The 17,153-nt window shown below is 34.4% G+C and overlaps 1 protein-coding gene across 2 annotated transcripts in view; it reads right to left on the bottom strand.

Annotated features, from left to right (window-relative positions):
- LOC130961961 (uncharacterized) overlaps positions 1 to 17,153 on the bottom strand; it is a 46,844-nt gene that overhangs the window by 7,787 nt on the left and 21,904 nt on the right. The window contains exons 1-2 of one of the 2 annotated variants that reach the window (XM_057888017.1): positions 6,888 to 7,595; positions 2,324 to 5,361 (exon numbers count right to left, since the gene is read on the bottom strand). In XM_057888017.1, the coding sequence (XP_057744000.1) occupies positions 2,324 to 5,353 (3,030 nt within the window). In that variant the 5' untranslated portion in view covers positions 5,354 to 5,361; positions 6,888 to 7,595. Of the gene's footprint in view, positions 1 to 2,323; positions 5,362 to 6,887; positions 7,596 to 17,153 lie in introns of those variants that run through there. The other variant, XM_057888016.1, reaches the window with a different exon arrangement.

The following is a 17,153-nucleotide window of genomic DNA, read 5'->3' as shown; positions in this document are numbered from 1 at the left end:
CCGCTATGGTGAAATTAAGTTATTCTGAAAAAGGAGTTTAAAACATAAGGACTTATATTAAAAGTAACTTATACATAAATTATTTTGTATTTGGTTTTTTAGTTACAAAAGTACTTATTTTAAAGAGGATTGATAAAAAGCTTTTTATTATAAGAAAAAATATTCTTTTTTAACTTCTCCATAAGCACTTTAAATAACTTTTTGAGAAGTCACAAGTTAATTTTGAAAATTATACCAAACATTATAAGTCTCTACTTTTTTACACACTAGTCTTAGAGATGTTACTAAGCATATCCAGCAAGTCGTACTATAGTATATGTCTATTGATGATATCATTCTTATAGGTGAATAGTGGAAAGATTTAAATGAGAAGTTAGACTTGTGAAGACCGAAGACAAGTATAAGAACTCGGTATCTAGAGTAAAAATGAAACATTAATATAATGGCAAGGGAGATGGAGTGATACAAGTGTGACACCACCCAATTTCCCAGTATGTGTTTGTATTATTAGTTACTAAAGAAAAGTGTAACAAAAGTATCAGGTATTCAATATACTTGATTCTCTCCTAGTCCTAGTTTGATCCCATCTTTCTAAATGCTCTCACTACTTCTCCACAACCCTTTATAGTTCCCACCTCCCTTTCATAAAAGAATGCTCACTCTCTCACTCACAGACCAGCTAGGCAAGTTAGTTACAAAATCCATCCTAGCCTATAGTTTACTCATTTACAATTAAGTCCCTAATATTTAATTTTTAATTGGCTTGGTGGTACATAACAAAAAGTTTTAGTTTAGAGGTACATGATCTAGGCATGAATTATTGCAATAAGACAAGGTATATATGGACTGCAAATAGTGAAAATTGAGGAAAACATCATACCACGAGATTTAAATATCTGGCTTATATTGTTCAAGACATGGGAAATATAGAGAGATGTAAATCATAAGATTCAATCGGGTTGGTTATTAAAGTGGAGGAGTGTTTCCGTCTTTATATTCAAGAAAAAGTTACCTTTAAAGCTTAAGTATAAATTTTGTTACACTATCATTAAACCAACTATAGTGTGCTAGACAAAGTCTTGGTGGCAAAAGGTGACTAAGATGAAGATACTTTGGTGGATGAGTTGTCATACTCAAATAGACAAAATAAAGAATAAGAACATGAGAGAGAATTATAATAATAACACATTGTTGGAGAAATTGAAAAGATAGCGAAATCTCGCTTCAGGTGGTTTGGGCACATTGGGAGAAAACCAAAAGATCAAAGCATCCAGTCAAAAAGGTAGCTTAGATGGTTGATATCCCAATGATTAGGGGCAGAGCGAAATCTAAAATGTCTCTAAATGAGTTTATCTGAAGAAATCTGAAAGTAAATGGACTAAGTTCATACATGAATCATGATAGGAAACCATGTTATTTGAACCATGTAACCACGCTTTTAGTAGGATAAGGCTTTATTATTGTTATCATTGTTGCCTTGTACAGAAAATTTCCTAAAGTTGTCAAACTTATCATTTTTCCGATGTTTATTAATTAATGCAAATAGAAAAAACTCTCTTATAGAATGAACCACCATGATAGCATACAAATGATTTGTCTATGACAAAATAACCCCAACATAACAAAACTAGAACGTGGTCCCTAAAAGACGTTAATCGTTTGAAAAAATAAACCAATCATCAATTCAAGCCTATTTTAATTAATGATAATGCTCATATTGCATGTTAAATTGTGACATAACATTTGTGTGATGGGTGGACTCTAATTAATCTTAAATCACTAATTACCAATTGAAAAAGTTCTAATTCTCTAGTATCTATTTCCCTAAGTTTGTTTTATATTGGGTTATTTTGTAAAACAATTAACACTTTTTAGAGGTCAATTGACAAATTTATTTTTTTATAAACTATGTTTCATATAGTTGATATCTTTTGCCGGTGAACGGCTATTTTCAATTTTTTTTAGATGATTTTCTCAATAACAAAATCTTGTGAATGCTATTTTGATGGTTTACCTTCTCATATATTATAATGAGAAAAGTTAGGTCAAAGGTATTTGAACCAAATTCAATGAAATCCTACATCTTTTTAACCCTTATTTTGAAAGTTGAGATATAGTAGCACCTAAAACTTAGTTGAAAATCACCTATACACTTAATATTATATTCGTTGATCACTATATTCAGTTACCAAAACTTGGGTTACGAAATTGAACTTTTTATATATCCATGGATATTTAAAACGTATATCATTTTGTTAATAAGATATGAAATAGATATTACTCTAGAAACAAAAATAGATATTACTCTAGAAACGGAACACACCTTTTCATTGAATAGTATTCTAGTCTTTCCTTCGGATGAAATGGGATCAAATCCAATAAACTCATTCAGAGAATGTAGAGCCAAATAGCGCAATTCAGGAAATCTTGAAGACTCCTCTTCAATAATATTCTCTACATGTACAATGTCCTTCGAAGGGCTACATTCAGAATCTTGAGTTGTTTCATGAGCAGGCTCTACATGAACAATCTCCTTCAAAGAGCTACATTCAGAAACTTGAATTGTTTCAAGAACAGTTAGAAATCCAACCATAGAGATTGGGAAGACATTCTTCAGTGCACTGCAAAGCTTGATCTTGATGATTTTCAGTTTACCAAAGGAAGGTTTTGAAAGTTCACAAGAAGATGAGCATATCTCCTTCAGCTTCTTGAGCTTATAGAGATCCAATAACTCTAACTTAGGGAAAGCCATCTCAGGGTGCTTCCTGTCTTTTGGGTTGATAAGGGAGCAAATGTCAGAATTGCTTACAATGAACAAGTGCTTAAGAAAGGGAAATCCTTTCAAATTCAACTCATAAAAAAGATCTTGTACGCCATTGAATTTTTCCAACAGAAGATTTTCAACTCTTTCAAACAACATCTTGATCTCATTCTGAGAATGAATGTCAAAGCCATTTTTTTGCTGTATTGCCAAGAACCGCACCAGTTCGTACTTCTCTGGCATTTTGAATTCTTGCTTTGAATATCTCCCAGAAGAGCCAATGATGATCTTGTAGTTTTGCAACCTGTCAAAGAACAAATTCTTGGGAAGATGGACAGCACTTGGGATTTGAATGTCTAAATTTGTTAGTTGATCCAGATGCCCCAACTCAGATAAGCTAGCATTTTTACTCTGGTTTTCCTGTCCTCCGTTAACCTTCCATTGAATTGAAGTGTTTCTCATGTACAACTCCTCCAGTCTGGTCATACTTGATATTACCTTAGGCGGAATACCACCAAGTTTGGAGCAATTGCTTATGTCAAAGATTTGTAGCTTAGACAAGTTCTTCAACTCAACAGGCAAGCTTTCAATATCAGATCCTGAAAAGCTTAGAATTCTTAGATTCTTCAACTCTCCAATGATGCACAAATTTTTCTCATCTATTTTGCAGTGCTCCAAACAGAGCATTCTGAGTTTTATCAGGCATCCAATTGATGAGGGCAACGGTGAGAGATGGATGCCAGTCAAAATCAAAACTCTAAGTTCTTTCATTTCTTGGAAAAAGCTATCTGGTATTTTCAAATGTGGATCATTATTGTCAATTTGAAACACTCTAACCCTGGGACATCTTATGCTTCTAGGAAACTCCTCAATGAAACCACAACGCTGTAAGAAAATATCAGTGTACTTTTCAAGTTTGTCCTCATCCGGCCATTCATCTAGTTTTCCTTTTGTCAATCTGAACACATGGTTGTCCTCGGATGCTATTGACAAAGCTGCATTGCGAACAAGGTTTTGCATTGAGAAATGATCACTTGAATAGCTGTCAGACAATAAACCTGATTGTTTTAACTTCACAAGCAACGATTGTACTCTATCTCTGGCTTCCCTTACTGTATAGATATCTTGAAGAAAACCCAAACCAATGCAGCGTTTCACCAAGTCTGCAATTAAAGCATCGTGACCCATACTAGCACAAAGCAAGAAGGTAAGCTTGAGCTCCTCATTTTCTAGAAGATTATAACTCAACCTTGTAGAATACTCAGGTGTTCCTGTTAGCCTTTGCCTTTGAAGCTTCAGACGAGTATCCTCCCAAACTGAGGGGCTCTGATTTTTCAATGCCTTTGCTGTCGTAACTATTGACATGGGCAAACCATGACATTTTTTGGTGATCTCAGCTGCTACTTTTCCAAGTTCAAAATTTTTGTCGACAATTCCAGCCCTTTTCTTGAACAAGGTCTCGGCTTCCTTGTCACTCAGGACATTAACTGAGAAGATTAAGCTTGGCTTCACACCCATTTGGCTCAACACTTGTCTCATCTCAGAAATAAGCAAAACCTTGCATCCTTTGTGACGCTCTTCTGTTTTCAGCTTACCAGAACCCACAGAGGTTTTCTCTATTTCCTCTGCAGAACCATCTTTGGGACTTTGTTTGGTCTTATTCTTGTTGGGAGGAAAATTGTCAGCAGCAGAAGATTTCCTTCCTTCCGGAACAATGAGATTCTTCTGGCAGTCAGTGTCATCACTGTAAGTCTCTGATGCAATCCCCAAGCCCAACATATCCAAATCTAGTTTCACACTCATATCATCAAGGATTATAAGCGCATTCTCCTTCTCTTTCTTCAATCTCTTCTGTATGCGAAGTGCTCTCACGTGCTCACTTTCCTCTTCCAATTTCATTCCCAGCATTTCAGCAATCTGCCCTTGAATCTTTCGAATATCAGGACTTTTTGTCACATTCACCATGATCACCACATTGAATAGCTTGTCTTTCCAAGCTTTGTTAGCAACTTCTATTACCAAAGTGGTCTTCCCAACACCAGCTGGCCCGTGAATCCCGATCGCTCTGGCGCGCGCGTCTTCAAGTGCTCTCGTAATATTCCTTGTGATTTCTTTTCTCGAATCAAAGGCCTCATAGTCAACATTAGCGAATGCAAACCCCATGGAAGATGCACCCTGACAATGAGATATGCTATCATGCTTTTCCTGTTGTAGATCTCTAATCTTGTCTTTAATATCTTGGGCTGTTTTGCTGCGACTATGCCTTGTCTCCAGATTTGACAAAGAAAGGGGATACTCCCCATTTTTTCTGTGCTCCTCTTTGAACTTTTCATATTCAGAAATCACTTCATCTACCCGATCTAACCACACTTTAACATCATTGTATATTTCTCTCCCATATCGATCTTCCTCCTCCTCAGCTTTATCATGCACCCTGTCTCTTTCTTCCTGGAGTTCCTTAACAACTCTGCTTAGGTCGTCAAACTTCTTCTCATAATTCCACACATAGTCTAGTTGATTTGTTACATACTCAGCAACCAAGTTGACCGTATATTCTTGCAAGAACTCGGGTATAGGAATAGGAATAGCCATGCTTCTTTCTGCATGAATAAAACAATTAATAATATCATATATGTATTGTGGAACAGAATGCAATTCACATATAAAAGGTTTTTTTTCATGATTTCTTTCCTGATTATTGAGAAATCCCAGCTTAAAGCTAATAATTAATATTATCAAATGTTTAAAGCAATCAAATTAAATAAAGTCAAGAAGTTAGGAATTAACATACATAGTTTGAATTAGAATAAGTTATGAATCTAGCCCAATAAATCCAATTAATGGTTTAAACTTAGTTAAAGGGGGCAAGAGACTGGTTTGCTAAAGTTTTTTCAAAGAGCAACTTTTTATCCAAAGCACAAACACCTCACTTTGTGTTTGGTAAATTAAAAAACAAAGTCGTGTATTTGCATTTGTAGTTTTGAAAGTTAAGAGTGATTTTGAAAGCACCTAAGGAGGTACTTTTCAAAGTTAACTTGTGCTTATCAAAATTAAAAAGTCTAACATAACCCTATATATTAATAAATGTTCAGATTTTACCTTTAATTAAATTATTGATACTATATTTCATTCACCGTCAAGATTCTCTCTCTATTTATATCTATTATGATATTTTAAATATTAAAAATTGTTACGAAATACTACAACGACAAAAAGGCCTTATCCCACTAGGTAGGCTCGGCTACATGGATCAAATGACGCCATTGCGCCCTGTATCATGTCTAAGATCCAACCCAGAACCCACCACAAGCTCCAACACCTCCTTAAACCCACAAAGAACAAACACAAGCAAAGCATACAATATCAAACACGAGATTATAATTATCTCAAACAGTACATATAGCAATTAGATAATCACATAGGCAAACTCAAACAATTATGCATCCCCGCTGACCATGAGCTTAGTGTTGGTTACCACTAGAACCCGACACTTTTTTACAAATGGGTGTTACTTCTCGCCGTCCCCATTTGAAAATTAGTACCCTCATGGACGTTACACATTATCGTTCCCATGAGGCGTTTGACTATCTGGTCCACAAGTAAGTGTTACATATCATCATCCTCATTGTGACCGTGTCCCTTGTCAAAATCTAGAGGTGGGAGGGACATCCATAGACCTCCTAAAAATATATAATATCAAACATCAAGGACATTAAGCAACCAAGATGAACGCAAGTCCTTGCCAGGTAATACAATCACTATCATCATACAAGCATGACAACAATCCACGTCCATGCTTAATATCAAATCATGCAAGCGAGACAAAAACTCGCGTCCTTACTTAATAAATAAAATCATGCAAGTGGGACAAAAACCCACGACCTTGCCAAATTCATCAATTGCATTCACCAACATAAATCACAAATTAATACTCCAACTATTATTCAGTCATTCACATTTATTAAACCAATCAACCCTCATTAAGAGTAAGCGTAATCAAATCATAGAGAGTCATCAGCTCCAATGTACTTGTTACTAAACTTTTAAATGTATTCAATTTTAAAGAAAGTCAGCCCCAATCTCAATTTGTCAAAACACGAAAAAATGGAGACGAAGTTGCGCTCACAGCTGGCAGAACGGACAGGACAGCAGAGCAGCAGTGGCTCAAGGCGGTGGCAGAACCATAAACGGCTTCAGCGGAAGACGACGTTGCTGACAGCAGCTCCGTGGGTGGAACAAGGCGTCGCAGAACAGGGGAGAGCTGTATAAACGGCAGGGTGGAAAACAGCAGAGCGGCAGCTCCAGCATCTTCAACGGCGGCCTCGATGACGGCGTGGCGATGGCTCGCCGTCGCCGCTCTCTCCCTCTCCTTCATCTTCTTCCTTCCCCTCTCTCTCTCTCGTTCTTCTTCTCTGCTCGCCCTCTCTCTCTCTCTCTCTCGTCCTTCACTCTTTGTTCTTCAGCTCGCGGCGGCTCCTCTCCCTGCCGCCGCCATCTTCTCCTTCTTGCTTTGGCGCTCTCCCTCACCGAGCTCTTCTCCCTCTTCACCCCTATTCTTTCTCATTCTTCTTCTCGGTGCTCTGTTCTCTCGTTCTTTCTGTATCTTTTCCTTCGTTTGTTCCCTTGCCTGGACGTGTGTGTGAGTGGAGGTAGTCGGTGCTCTTAATTTTAGGGCCAAGGTTACGATTAGGTGACAGGAGTAGGGGTATTCGCGGTGCGGTTTGGATCGGTTTTGAGTAAAAACTCATTCGATTCGAACACTAATTTTAGTTGCGGTGCGGTTTGGATTGGATGCTTTAAAAAAAATTCAATCCGATCCAATTTTAAACGATTTGAATTGGATTGGGTTTGCGATTTATAAATTAAAACAATTAAATACATATAACAAGTCTCAACATCAAATTTTAAATAATCAACAATGACATAACAAGTTTTAACAATATCTTAAAAAGCAAACGATAACATAACGATAGAAATAAAATTATAGGTTAGTTAAAATAAATAAATAAATAATATTTTGAACATAAAATATTTATTAAATAATAATAATACATGAATAATATAAAAATTTATAAAAAATTGAACATGTTATAAGTATAATTGTAAATATAATAATAAAATAATAATACATTGTGCGGTTTGGATTGGATTGGATCGGTTATGAAAAGTATATCCAAAATCCGATCCGATCCCGCGGTTTGTAAAAGATAGAATCCAATCAAATCCGAATTAGTGCGGTTTTAATCGGTTTTCGATTTGGATTGAATTGAATGAGCAGTTTAATTTGGACCGGTTTGAATTTGAACACCCCTAATAGTGGGGATCCGATGAAGAGTGGGCGTAGAGATTTTAATAAAATTTTAAATGTGAATTAAGAGTCAATGCTCAAAATGATTCTTGAATTTACAGTAGAATTTCAGTGTCGTTCTAAATTTAAAATTATCAAATTATCCGTGCAACGTAGCTTTTAGGTAGCTTTCCTCTAATTCTGTCATTACACTGTCACTGAAAAATATTTGAGGGATAACTGTTAAAAGACAATTAAAAACAACATTAAAATTCGACTACAAATTTAGAGACTACTTTAATTATTAATTTGTGAAATAATAAATAAGAGTTTAAGTATTTGAGTAAAATTAGTTTATGAATATGACATTTTATTACTTAATTCGTAGATGAGTTCAAAAACGGACTTTTTATTTTAAATAATTAAATATTTTATTTAATGAAAAGTGTCACACCACAAAGATTTATTTATTTACGTAAATAATCAAATTAGGTTGGTCTAATAGTTAGCTGCTTATATAAGTGTTGAGAATTTAAATTTTGCCGTATGCATACAACAACTCAATAGTCAACCTTTTAAATGAAACTCCAATTCACAAAAATTACTCTTTGACCTATTAGATTAGGAAATATCCTAAATAACAAAAAAAAAAATCTATTTATGCAATGTGTCGAAGATCAACACTTCAAAAAAAAAAATTTCAAAGTTCTTTGAAGCAATAAAAGCATATGATAAGCAATAAAAGCATATGATAAGCCGAGAATATGTGCACTCAAAGGATATTAATGGACTAAATGCGAGGTGGCATACAAATAGGATTAGGGGTGCAGATGATTCGACATGGTTCGAAAATTTGGTCTGATCCCGAATATTTTATGGGCTAATTTGGTGGAATTTTATCGGGTTTAGAATCGAGTAAAAGTCTTAAAAATAGACCTGATCATTATTTCGGGTCCGAATTTAGATTAAAACGAACCCGGCTTCATTCGGCTCATGTGCACTCTGAGGGAACTACAGATATATATGTTTTAAATTAATTTTAATATTATTTCATATTAATTATAAGTTTATTGTTTTATTTTTAATCACACATGTTGTATTAGAAAATAGATCAAAGAAGTATCAAATTAAAATTTATGGACAAATTCAAGTTTAAATATAAATATCAACTTTTTGCTAACAAGTTTCTTTTTTATAAATAAGTGCATCATAAATAAGTTTCTTTATAAATAAGTTTCTTTATAAATTATTGTTAAAGTTTTAAAGTTTTAAAGGCCCGGTTTGGACCCAATATAGTTGTGGCCTAAAAATGTTTAGGTTTCATCAGATTTAGAGTCGTGTTAGGGTCTAAAAAATAAACCCGGTGTATATTTAAGTCGGGTCAGGACAAATCCGGTTTCATACGACCCATGAACATCCCTAGTTAGGATATTAGATTTCAAAGTTGGTTTATCTTTCTCTTGTTTTGAGTAATAAATTATTATCCACATCCAAATAATTTTAACATTCAAGTTCATCTAAGTGATTTAAATCACGCGCTTCTTTTTTCCACTTTCTTCTCCCATCGTGTTGCTACTTCTTCTTCTTATTTCAAATTCACGCATGTGTTGTTGTTCTTCTTCTTCTTCTTCTTCTTCTTCACCCCTAATACTACATCATCTTCTTCTTCTCCTCCTTTTTTATTATTTTTCACTTTCGTTACTGTTGTCTCCAACACCACCACCACATCCTCCTCCTCTTCTTTCTTCTTCTTTTCTCATTGGAATTTTTTCTCCTCCTTCCTTTTCATCATTCTCCTCCATCATCATCATCATCATCGTCATCGACGTCGTTATCGTCATTGTCGTATTCTTCTTATACATATCGTTGTTATCATTATCGTTATTATTGTTATTTTTATTGTTGAATTTTTGTCATGTTGATGATGTTGTCTGATCCAAAATTGATTTTGGATGCGTTACTGTTCACGATTCAATCCTGTTTGTGTGTTTATTTTCGAACTGAGTTTATGTGTCGCAATCATTATGTAATTTCAGTTCATTTCTGAGTTAATTGTGTCACAATTGTGATGTAATTTTGCTTCATTTCTGAGTTAATTGTGCCACAATTATTATATAATGTCGGTTCATTTATGAGTAAATTAAGGTGCATTTGGACTCGTTGTCCTGCACAATTCAAAACACTTTCTCCTCTTTTTTCTCATCTTTTACTGCTTCTCTTTCATCTTTTTCTTCTTCTCTTCACCTTCTTATGTTATTTTCTCAAAATTATTTTTAATTTACTCCCGTGAGAGGAATAAAACCAAAAAAAAAAGAGAAGAAAGTATGAAATAAAAAAGAAGAAAAATTATATTAATGACGTTGTTTGATCCAAAATTCATTTTGGATGTGTTTTTGTTCATAATTCAGTATTGTTTGTGTGCTTATTTTCGAACTGAGTTTATGTGTCGCAATTATTATATAATTTCGATTCATTTCTGAGTTAATTGTGTCACAATTGTTATGTAATTTCGGTTCATTTCTGAGTTAATTGTGTCGTAAACATTATATAATTTCAGTTCATTTATGAGTGAATTAAGGTGCATTTGGATTCGTTGTTCTGCGTAATTCAAAACTTTTTCTCCTCTTTCTCCTCATCTTCTACTATTTCTTCTTCTTCTTTTTCATTTATTTCTTCTTCATCTTCACCTTCTTATCTTATTTTCTCAAAACTCTTTTTGATTTATTCTCTTGAGAGGAATAAAATCAAGAAAAAGAGAAGAAAATATCAAACAAAAAAGAAGAAGAAACATATTAATGATGTTGTCTGATCCAAATTTGTTTTTGAATGTGTTTTTATTCATGATTCAGTCTTGTTTGTGTGCTTATTTTTTAACCGAGTTTATGTGTCGCAATCATTATGATAAATTTCGGTTCATTTCTGAGTTAATTGTGTCGCAATTGTTATGTAATTTGGTTCATTTATGAGTTAATTGTGTCACAATCCATTATGTAATTCATTTTTGAGTTAATTGTGTCGCAATCATTATATAATTTTGGTTCATTTCTGAGTGAATTCAGGTGCATTTGAACTCGTTGTTCTGCACAATTCAAAACCCTTTCTCATCTTCCTCCTTCACCTTCTGCTGCTTCTTTTTCTTTTTCTTTTTCATCTTTTTCTTCTTTCGCATTTGGACTCTCTTAAGAGGAATAAAACCAAGAAAAAGAGAAGAAAATATCAAACAAAAAAGAAAAAAATATATTAAAGACGTTGTCTGATCCAAAATTGATTTTGGATGTATTTTTGTTCATGCAATTCAATCTTGTTTGTGCACTTGTTTTTGGACTGAGTTTATGTGTTGCAATTATCATGGTAAATTTCGGTTCATTTCTTAGTTAATTGTGTCACAATCCATTATATAATTTCGGTTCGTTTCTGAGTTAATTGTGTCGCAATCATTATATAATTTCAGTTCATTTTTGAGTGAATTAAGGTACATTTAAACTCGTTCTCCTGCACAATTCAAAATTCTTTCTCCTCTTCCTCCTTTACCTTCTACTGCAATAACAATGATAACAGTAGTAATAAAAGAATGTCGATGAGAAAAAAACACGCAAAGAAAAAAAAGAAGAAAGAGGAAAAAGGGCAGGAGGAGAAGGAGAAGGAAAAGGAGCAGGAGAAACGCAAAGAAGAAGAAGATATCGACAACGATAACGTAAATGGTATGTGCGCGTGTAATCACGCTCTTTTTAATAAGAGTGATTTTTGTTGGTGTTGAGTCTACTTGATTAAATTTAGATGATAGTATTATTTGTATGTGTAGCATATCTGTATTTTGATTTACTTAATTTCAGTGGACATGCTAGGATATTTTGATTTAATTATTTAAAAAATGTGTTAAAATAATGATATATTAGATTAACTTGATATAATTAATTAACTGACATATTAAGATAATTCGATTTAAGTAGTTAGAGGACGTGCTAAAATATTGGTATCTTAAATTATTTTAATTTAATTAATTAGTTGATATGTTAGGCCGTTGGATTTAATTAGTTAGAAGACCAGTAGTTAGAATATATTATGATATTATTAATTAATGTTGTTATTTGATTATATCCATAAATTAGAGTATTTTTTATTTAAATTATTGGATAAAGTATTGTTTTAGTTCCTAATATTTAGAGTAAATCCTATTTTAGTTTTTAATATTTTAATCATCCTATTTATATCCCAAAATATTTAAAATGATATCAATGTTATCTCATCATCAAATCTTTTACTAACATTTAACAAAATTGATGTACTATTAATAATGCTTTTGTTAAAATTACATTTGTTCAACTCTCCTGTCCTATCTTCATCCTCTTAACAAGTCCAAACTTCATTTTCCTACTCCCTTCTTCTTCCTCCTTAAACCCTTATGAGAGAATCTTTATCTTTATATTTATCTTTATAATAATGCAAGTAGGGAGCTCTTATGCTGACGTAGCGATCATACATTAAGTTTGAGAATTTATTTGCTTAGATGTTGTAACTAAAAATTTTTAAAATTTTATTTATAAATTATAACTTATGATTTGCTTAGGTTGTTACCTTTTGAATTTTTTAAATACGCTTTCTTAGGTTGTTGGGTATTTAATTTTTAATATTGTTGAATTAATTATTTGCTTAGGTATTGTCATTATATATTTTTAAAATTTTATTTATAAATTATAACTTATTATTTGCTTAGATTGTTACTTTTTAAATTTTTAATATGCTTTCTTAAGTTGTTGGGTATTTAATTTTTAATATTGTTGACCTAATTATTTGCTTAGGTGTCATTATTAAAAATTTTTAAAAAATATAAATTATTATTTACTTAGGTTATTACTTTTTTATTTCAAGTTATTTGATTAGATTATTTTATTTAGGTTGTTATTTTTTAAATTTTAAGTTATTTACTTAGGTTCAAACTTTTTAAATTTTAAATTATTTGCAGGTTATTTTTTTAATTATTGATTATTGTAGTTACCTTATATTCTTAAGTTAATAAGTTCATGTAATTATTGTGATTTTTGAAAAAAACTAATTTCTATTTAAATAAACTAAATAAAAACACAAAGAAGTATCTTTAATTTAAATTTACAAATGAATTAACTAAGTTCAAGTAATAACAATAATAATTTTATTTAAATAATAATTAGAAAGATATTTTTATCATCTTTTGAATTAAGTTAGAATTAGTTTTATCACTTAAGATTTATAACTCAGTGCAAATTAATTTTCACGTAATAACAATAACAATTAATATTTATTCAATTAGTTTTCGTGTAACAATATTTGTTTACATTATATCAGCTTTTAGTTAGTTGTTAGGATTTATATTTTAAAATCAAAATCAAAATCAGTTAGATTTTAAAAAATTCTAACTATGAATCAACTATAAAAATACGAATTAGAGATGCACAGCACTACATTTTTTTTGCTTAGTACAATTAATTACTCATCTTAATTTTTTTTTTATTTTTTTCAATGGCGGTTCCCGTTCACAAAATTGTTGAGATCTGTAAAATCTCACAAAATATTAAATAGATAATTAACAACTTATAAATAAATTAAATGAGAGTGAAAAAAATTAAAGAATTAATATTTATAATTTGAAGGAATAAAAATATTTAGGGTGTGAATTAAAACGCAGATCTTAAAAGTTTTAGCCTAAAATTGGTCAACGGACTAAAATAGTAAACCAAGCCCAAATATACACATATAAACCTCTATCACTTCACAAAATTCAAAAGTTTCATATTGAGAGAGAGAAGGAGGCGGACAAGAGAAGAGAAGAGAGAAAAGAGAATGAAACCCTAGCTATCCTCACCTTCAATCCATCATAACTTTTGCTACAGCTCCGATTGTCGTACCGTTTGTGGTCACGCATAGCTTGTCTCCTCTCTCTCCCTCCTCTTCTCCCTCTTCTCCATCGCCTCTCTCAACTCCAAAACTCTAACCCCCAACATCCCCAATCCGCCTCACCTGACAGCAAGTCAATGCTGACGTATCAGGTAACTATGTCTACATAACTTTGTCTCCTTTGTAATAGAGACAAATCGCTCCCTGAACCCCTCAACGATCTTCCTCATCCGCTTCACCCACTTCCTCTCCGCTACCACCTCCTTCCTCTCCCTCCGAAATTCTCTCTCCCTCCTCTTCTCCCTCTTTTCCATCGCCTCTCTCAACTCCAAAACCCTAACCCCCAACATCCCCAATATCCGCCTCACCTCCTTTGCAAAATCATCATCAAAATCATCACCACCGCAATCATCATCAAAATTACTGTATTCACTCCTCCTCATTCTCATCACAATCATTATCGTCATCAATAATATTATTATCAGAATCCAAAAACATAATCACACTAAAAAAGTACATTGGTCACTTGGAGAAAAAAATCTATTTGTTATTCAAAAAATTACTAGAAAAACAAAGACTAAAAAAAATAAAATTTAAGTGTTAAAATTAATAAAACTCATGATGTTGTACTGTTGTGGCAGTGGTGGTAATGGTGAATGATGAAGAAAAATGAGAAAGTAAAAAAAAATACAGAGAAGAAGGAGAGGGAGAGAGAGTTTATGAAAATATAAATTTTTCATTAATCATCATGCATAAATGATAGTGATGATATTATTAATGATGATGATTGTGAGTGCGGTGATGATAGCGAAGAGGGAGGATCGGAGGGAGAGGGAAGAGTGTGAGTGCGGTGGCGGTGGAAAAAAAAAGGAGAGGAGGAAGAAAGAGTTTTAGAAGATCGGAGATAGTTAAAGGGTTCACAGAGTAATTTGTTCCTATTACAAAGGATACTGTTACGGTGGGTAACCGGAGATTAATTGAACGAATGGCGTTGGCTAGCCCAAACGTGTGAAGGAGGAAGTTTCCGTCTGAGTATGCAGCTCGGGAGACTCCGTCCGACTTGTGTTCACGAGTGAATGGGGGGTGGTACCTGCAAAGACACTCCGATGCCTAAGTCAGCAAGGGTGTGAGCAGGCCTAGAGAGTATTGGGCTTAGAGATACCTGAGGAGTGTCAGTGTATTTATAGTGGTGAGCCAATAACCACCGTTGGAGTAGTGCCATATCTTTAGGATGTTAACCGTCCCATTATCTTAGGGAGGTTAAGATATGGCTTTATGAAGCGGTTAGAGAGATTTTAGGGGCGGTTACTCATCTGAATGAGTGCTTATCTGCCAGTTAATCTCATGTCCGACTTCTTTAGAGCAAGTCGTAGTGGACACCGACTTCTTATGTGAAGGTCGGTGCTTAGCTAAGCTTAATCTATCGGATTAGGCTTTTTAATTGGACCTGGGCCCTTATCATTGGGTCAGGGTATGAACAGTGCCCCTACTTGAGCCCAAGATCTCTTTAGGGCTTGGGTTCAAGTATTTAACTCGGGTTCGTAGCCGACTTTCATGGGTTTTGAAACCGACGTGATTATCGCGACCTTTTGTTTCTGACGGTTACGTCAATTCAAGCGTCGTGTCCGTTGGGGAAACGTCTAGGGATTGAGGGCTTTGGTAATGGTGCAATCTCATTAATGACTGCTCCGCTTTTACCATTATGTCCCTTAGCATGTTTATAAATACTTTCCCTCTCTTCCCTTTTTCCGTTTCTGCAATCTTTCAAACTTCTTCTTTCTTTGTACGTGTCGTATTCACTCGTACTACATTCTTGTGCTCCGGAGACTTTTGCTTCTTCCTACCTTCATTCCAAAAAGAGGTTAGTTTCTTTCTCCTTTTTCGCACTTTTCGTATGACTTTGCTTTCTAGAGAAATGGGTTTGTAGACTTGCGCCTGGTTCTTTTTTTTTTCTCCTCTTTTAGAGACCTTTGTTTTTTTATTTTCTTTCCTTTTCTTTTTTTTTTCTCTTTGTAGGTTTCTTCATTTTTCTTAGAGAAAGAAAATGGCCTCCGTAGATTGGGTTGACGTTACTGTTCTGGGGGAGGAGCCGTTGGTTAATGCGGAGTTTATTACTCACCTTCGCACCCATCACCGGCTCTGTACTTCGGATGAGGATGAGCCTAAATATGAGTTGCTTGTTCCCAGTTCAGAGGACCGAGTTTGTCATGGGAGAGCCAACGAAACGGCTCCCTATTTCTTTTTTATGTATGAGTGCATGATCACCCGTCTGGGCGTCTTTCTGCCCTTTTCAGATTTTGAGATGTCTGTTTTGCGGCATTGTCGGGTTGCCCGTACCCAGCTTCATCCCAACTCCTGGGGTTTCTTGAAAATCTACCAATTTATTAGCCATGCTCTGGATTTCCCGACTTCTCTGAAAATCTTTTTCCATCTTTTTCATATGACCAAGCCTTTTAGTGGGCTGAATAATAAACAACAATGGGTTTCTTTCCGAGCCATACAAGGTCGGAGGATTTTTACCCTTTTTGATGAATCTTTTCATGACTTTAAAAATTTCTTTTTCAAAGTACAAGCTGTAGAGGGTCATCACCCCTTTTTTCTGGATGATACTTCTTTTCCTCGCTTTCCTTTATACTGGCTGGAGGCCTCCCCTTGTGAGAAATATGGTCTGGATGACCTGGATGAGGTAAAGGCTGCCGTCGTGGGGTTCCTCCGAGAAGTGTGGGGGAGGGTCCCATATTTGGATACTAAAAAATTTCTCCAAGGGTCTTCTACCTTTGTCCAATCACAGCTAGGTAGTTTTTTCTGGTCTAATAAATTTCCGACTTGTTAACTGATCATTCCGACTTGTTTGATTCTTTAGCTATTGTTTTCTTTTTTCAGAAATGGCAAAGACAAACGCTCAAGAATCTTTTCAGAGAGTCCAGGAGGCTAAAGCTAAGTCTCGCGCTCGGTCTGGTGGCGCCAGGGTTATCTCTCCTCCTCCTCCACCTCGCAACATTGGGACTCTTTCCAAGCCTATTGTAATTTCTTCTTCAGCTCCCTCTCAGTCGCTCCCCGTCGTCCGACCTTCCCCTGATCCAAAGAAGCGCAAGACTTTAGAGTCTGGTGCTTCTGAGGTTAAGGCGGATGCCATTGAGTTTGTCCGAAAGAATATCTATCCCCATGTTCGTATAGGCATGGATGATATGTCTGTTCGGGGTCACCTTACCACTATGGTCGACGAGAGTCTCA

The sequence above is a fragment of the Arachis stenosperma genome, chromosome 2 (genome assembly GCF_014773155.1).
Source record: "Arachis stenosperma cultivar V10309 chromosome 2, arast.V10309.gnm1.PFL2, whole genome shotgun sequence".
Lineage (NCBI taxonomy): Eukaryota > Viridiplantae > Streptophyta > Magnoliopsida > Fabales > Fabaceae > Arachis > Arachis stenosperma.
The sequence above is the reverse complement of the archived record's forward strand: the minus strand, read 5'-3'. Positions and strand labels throughout refer to the sequence as shown.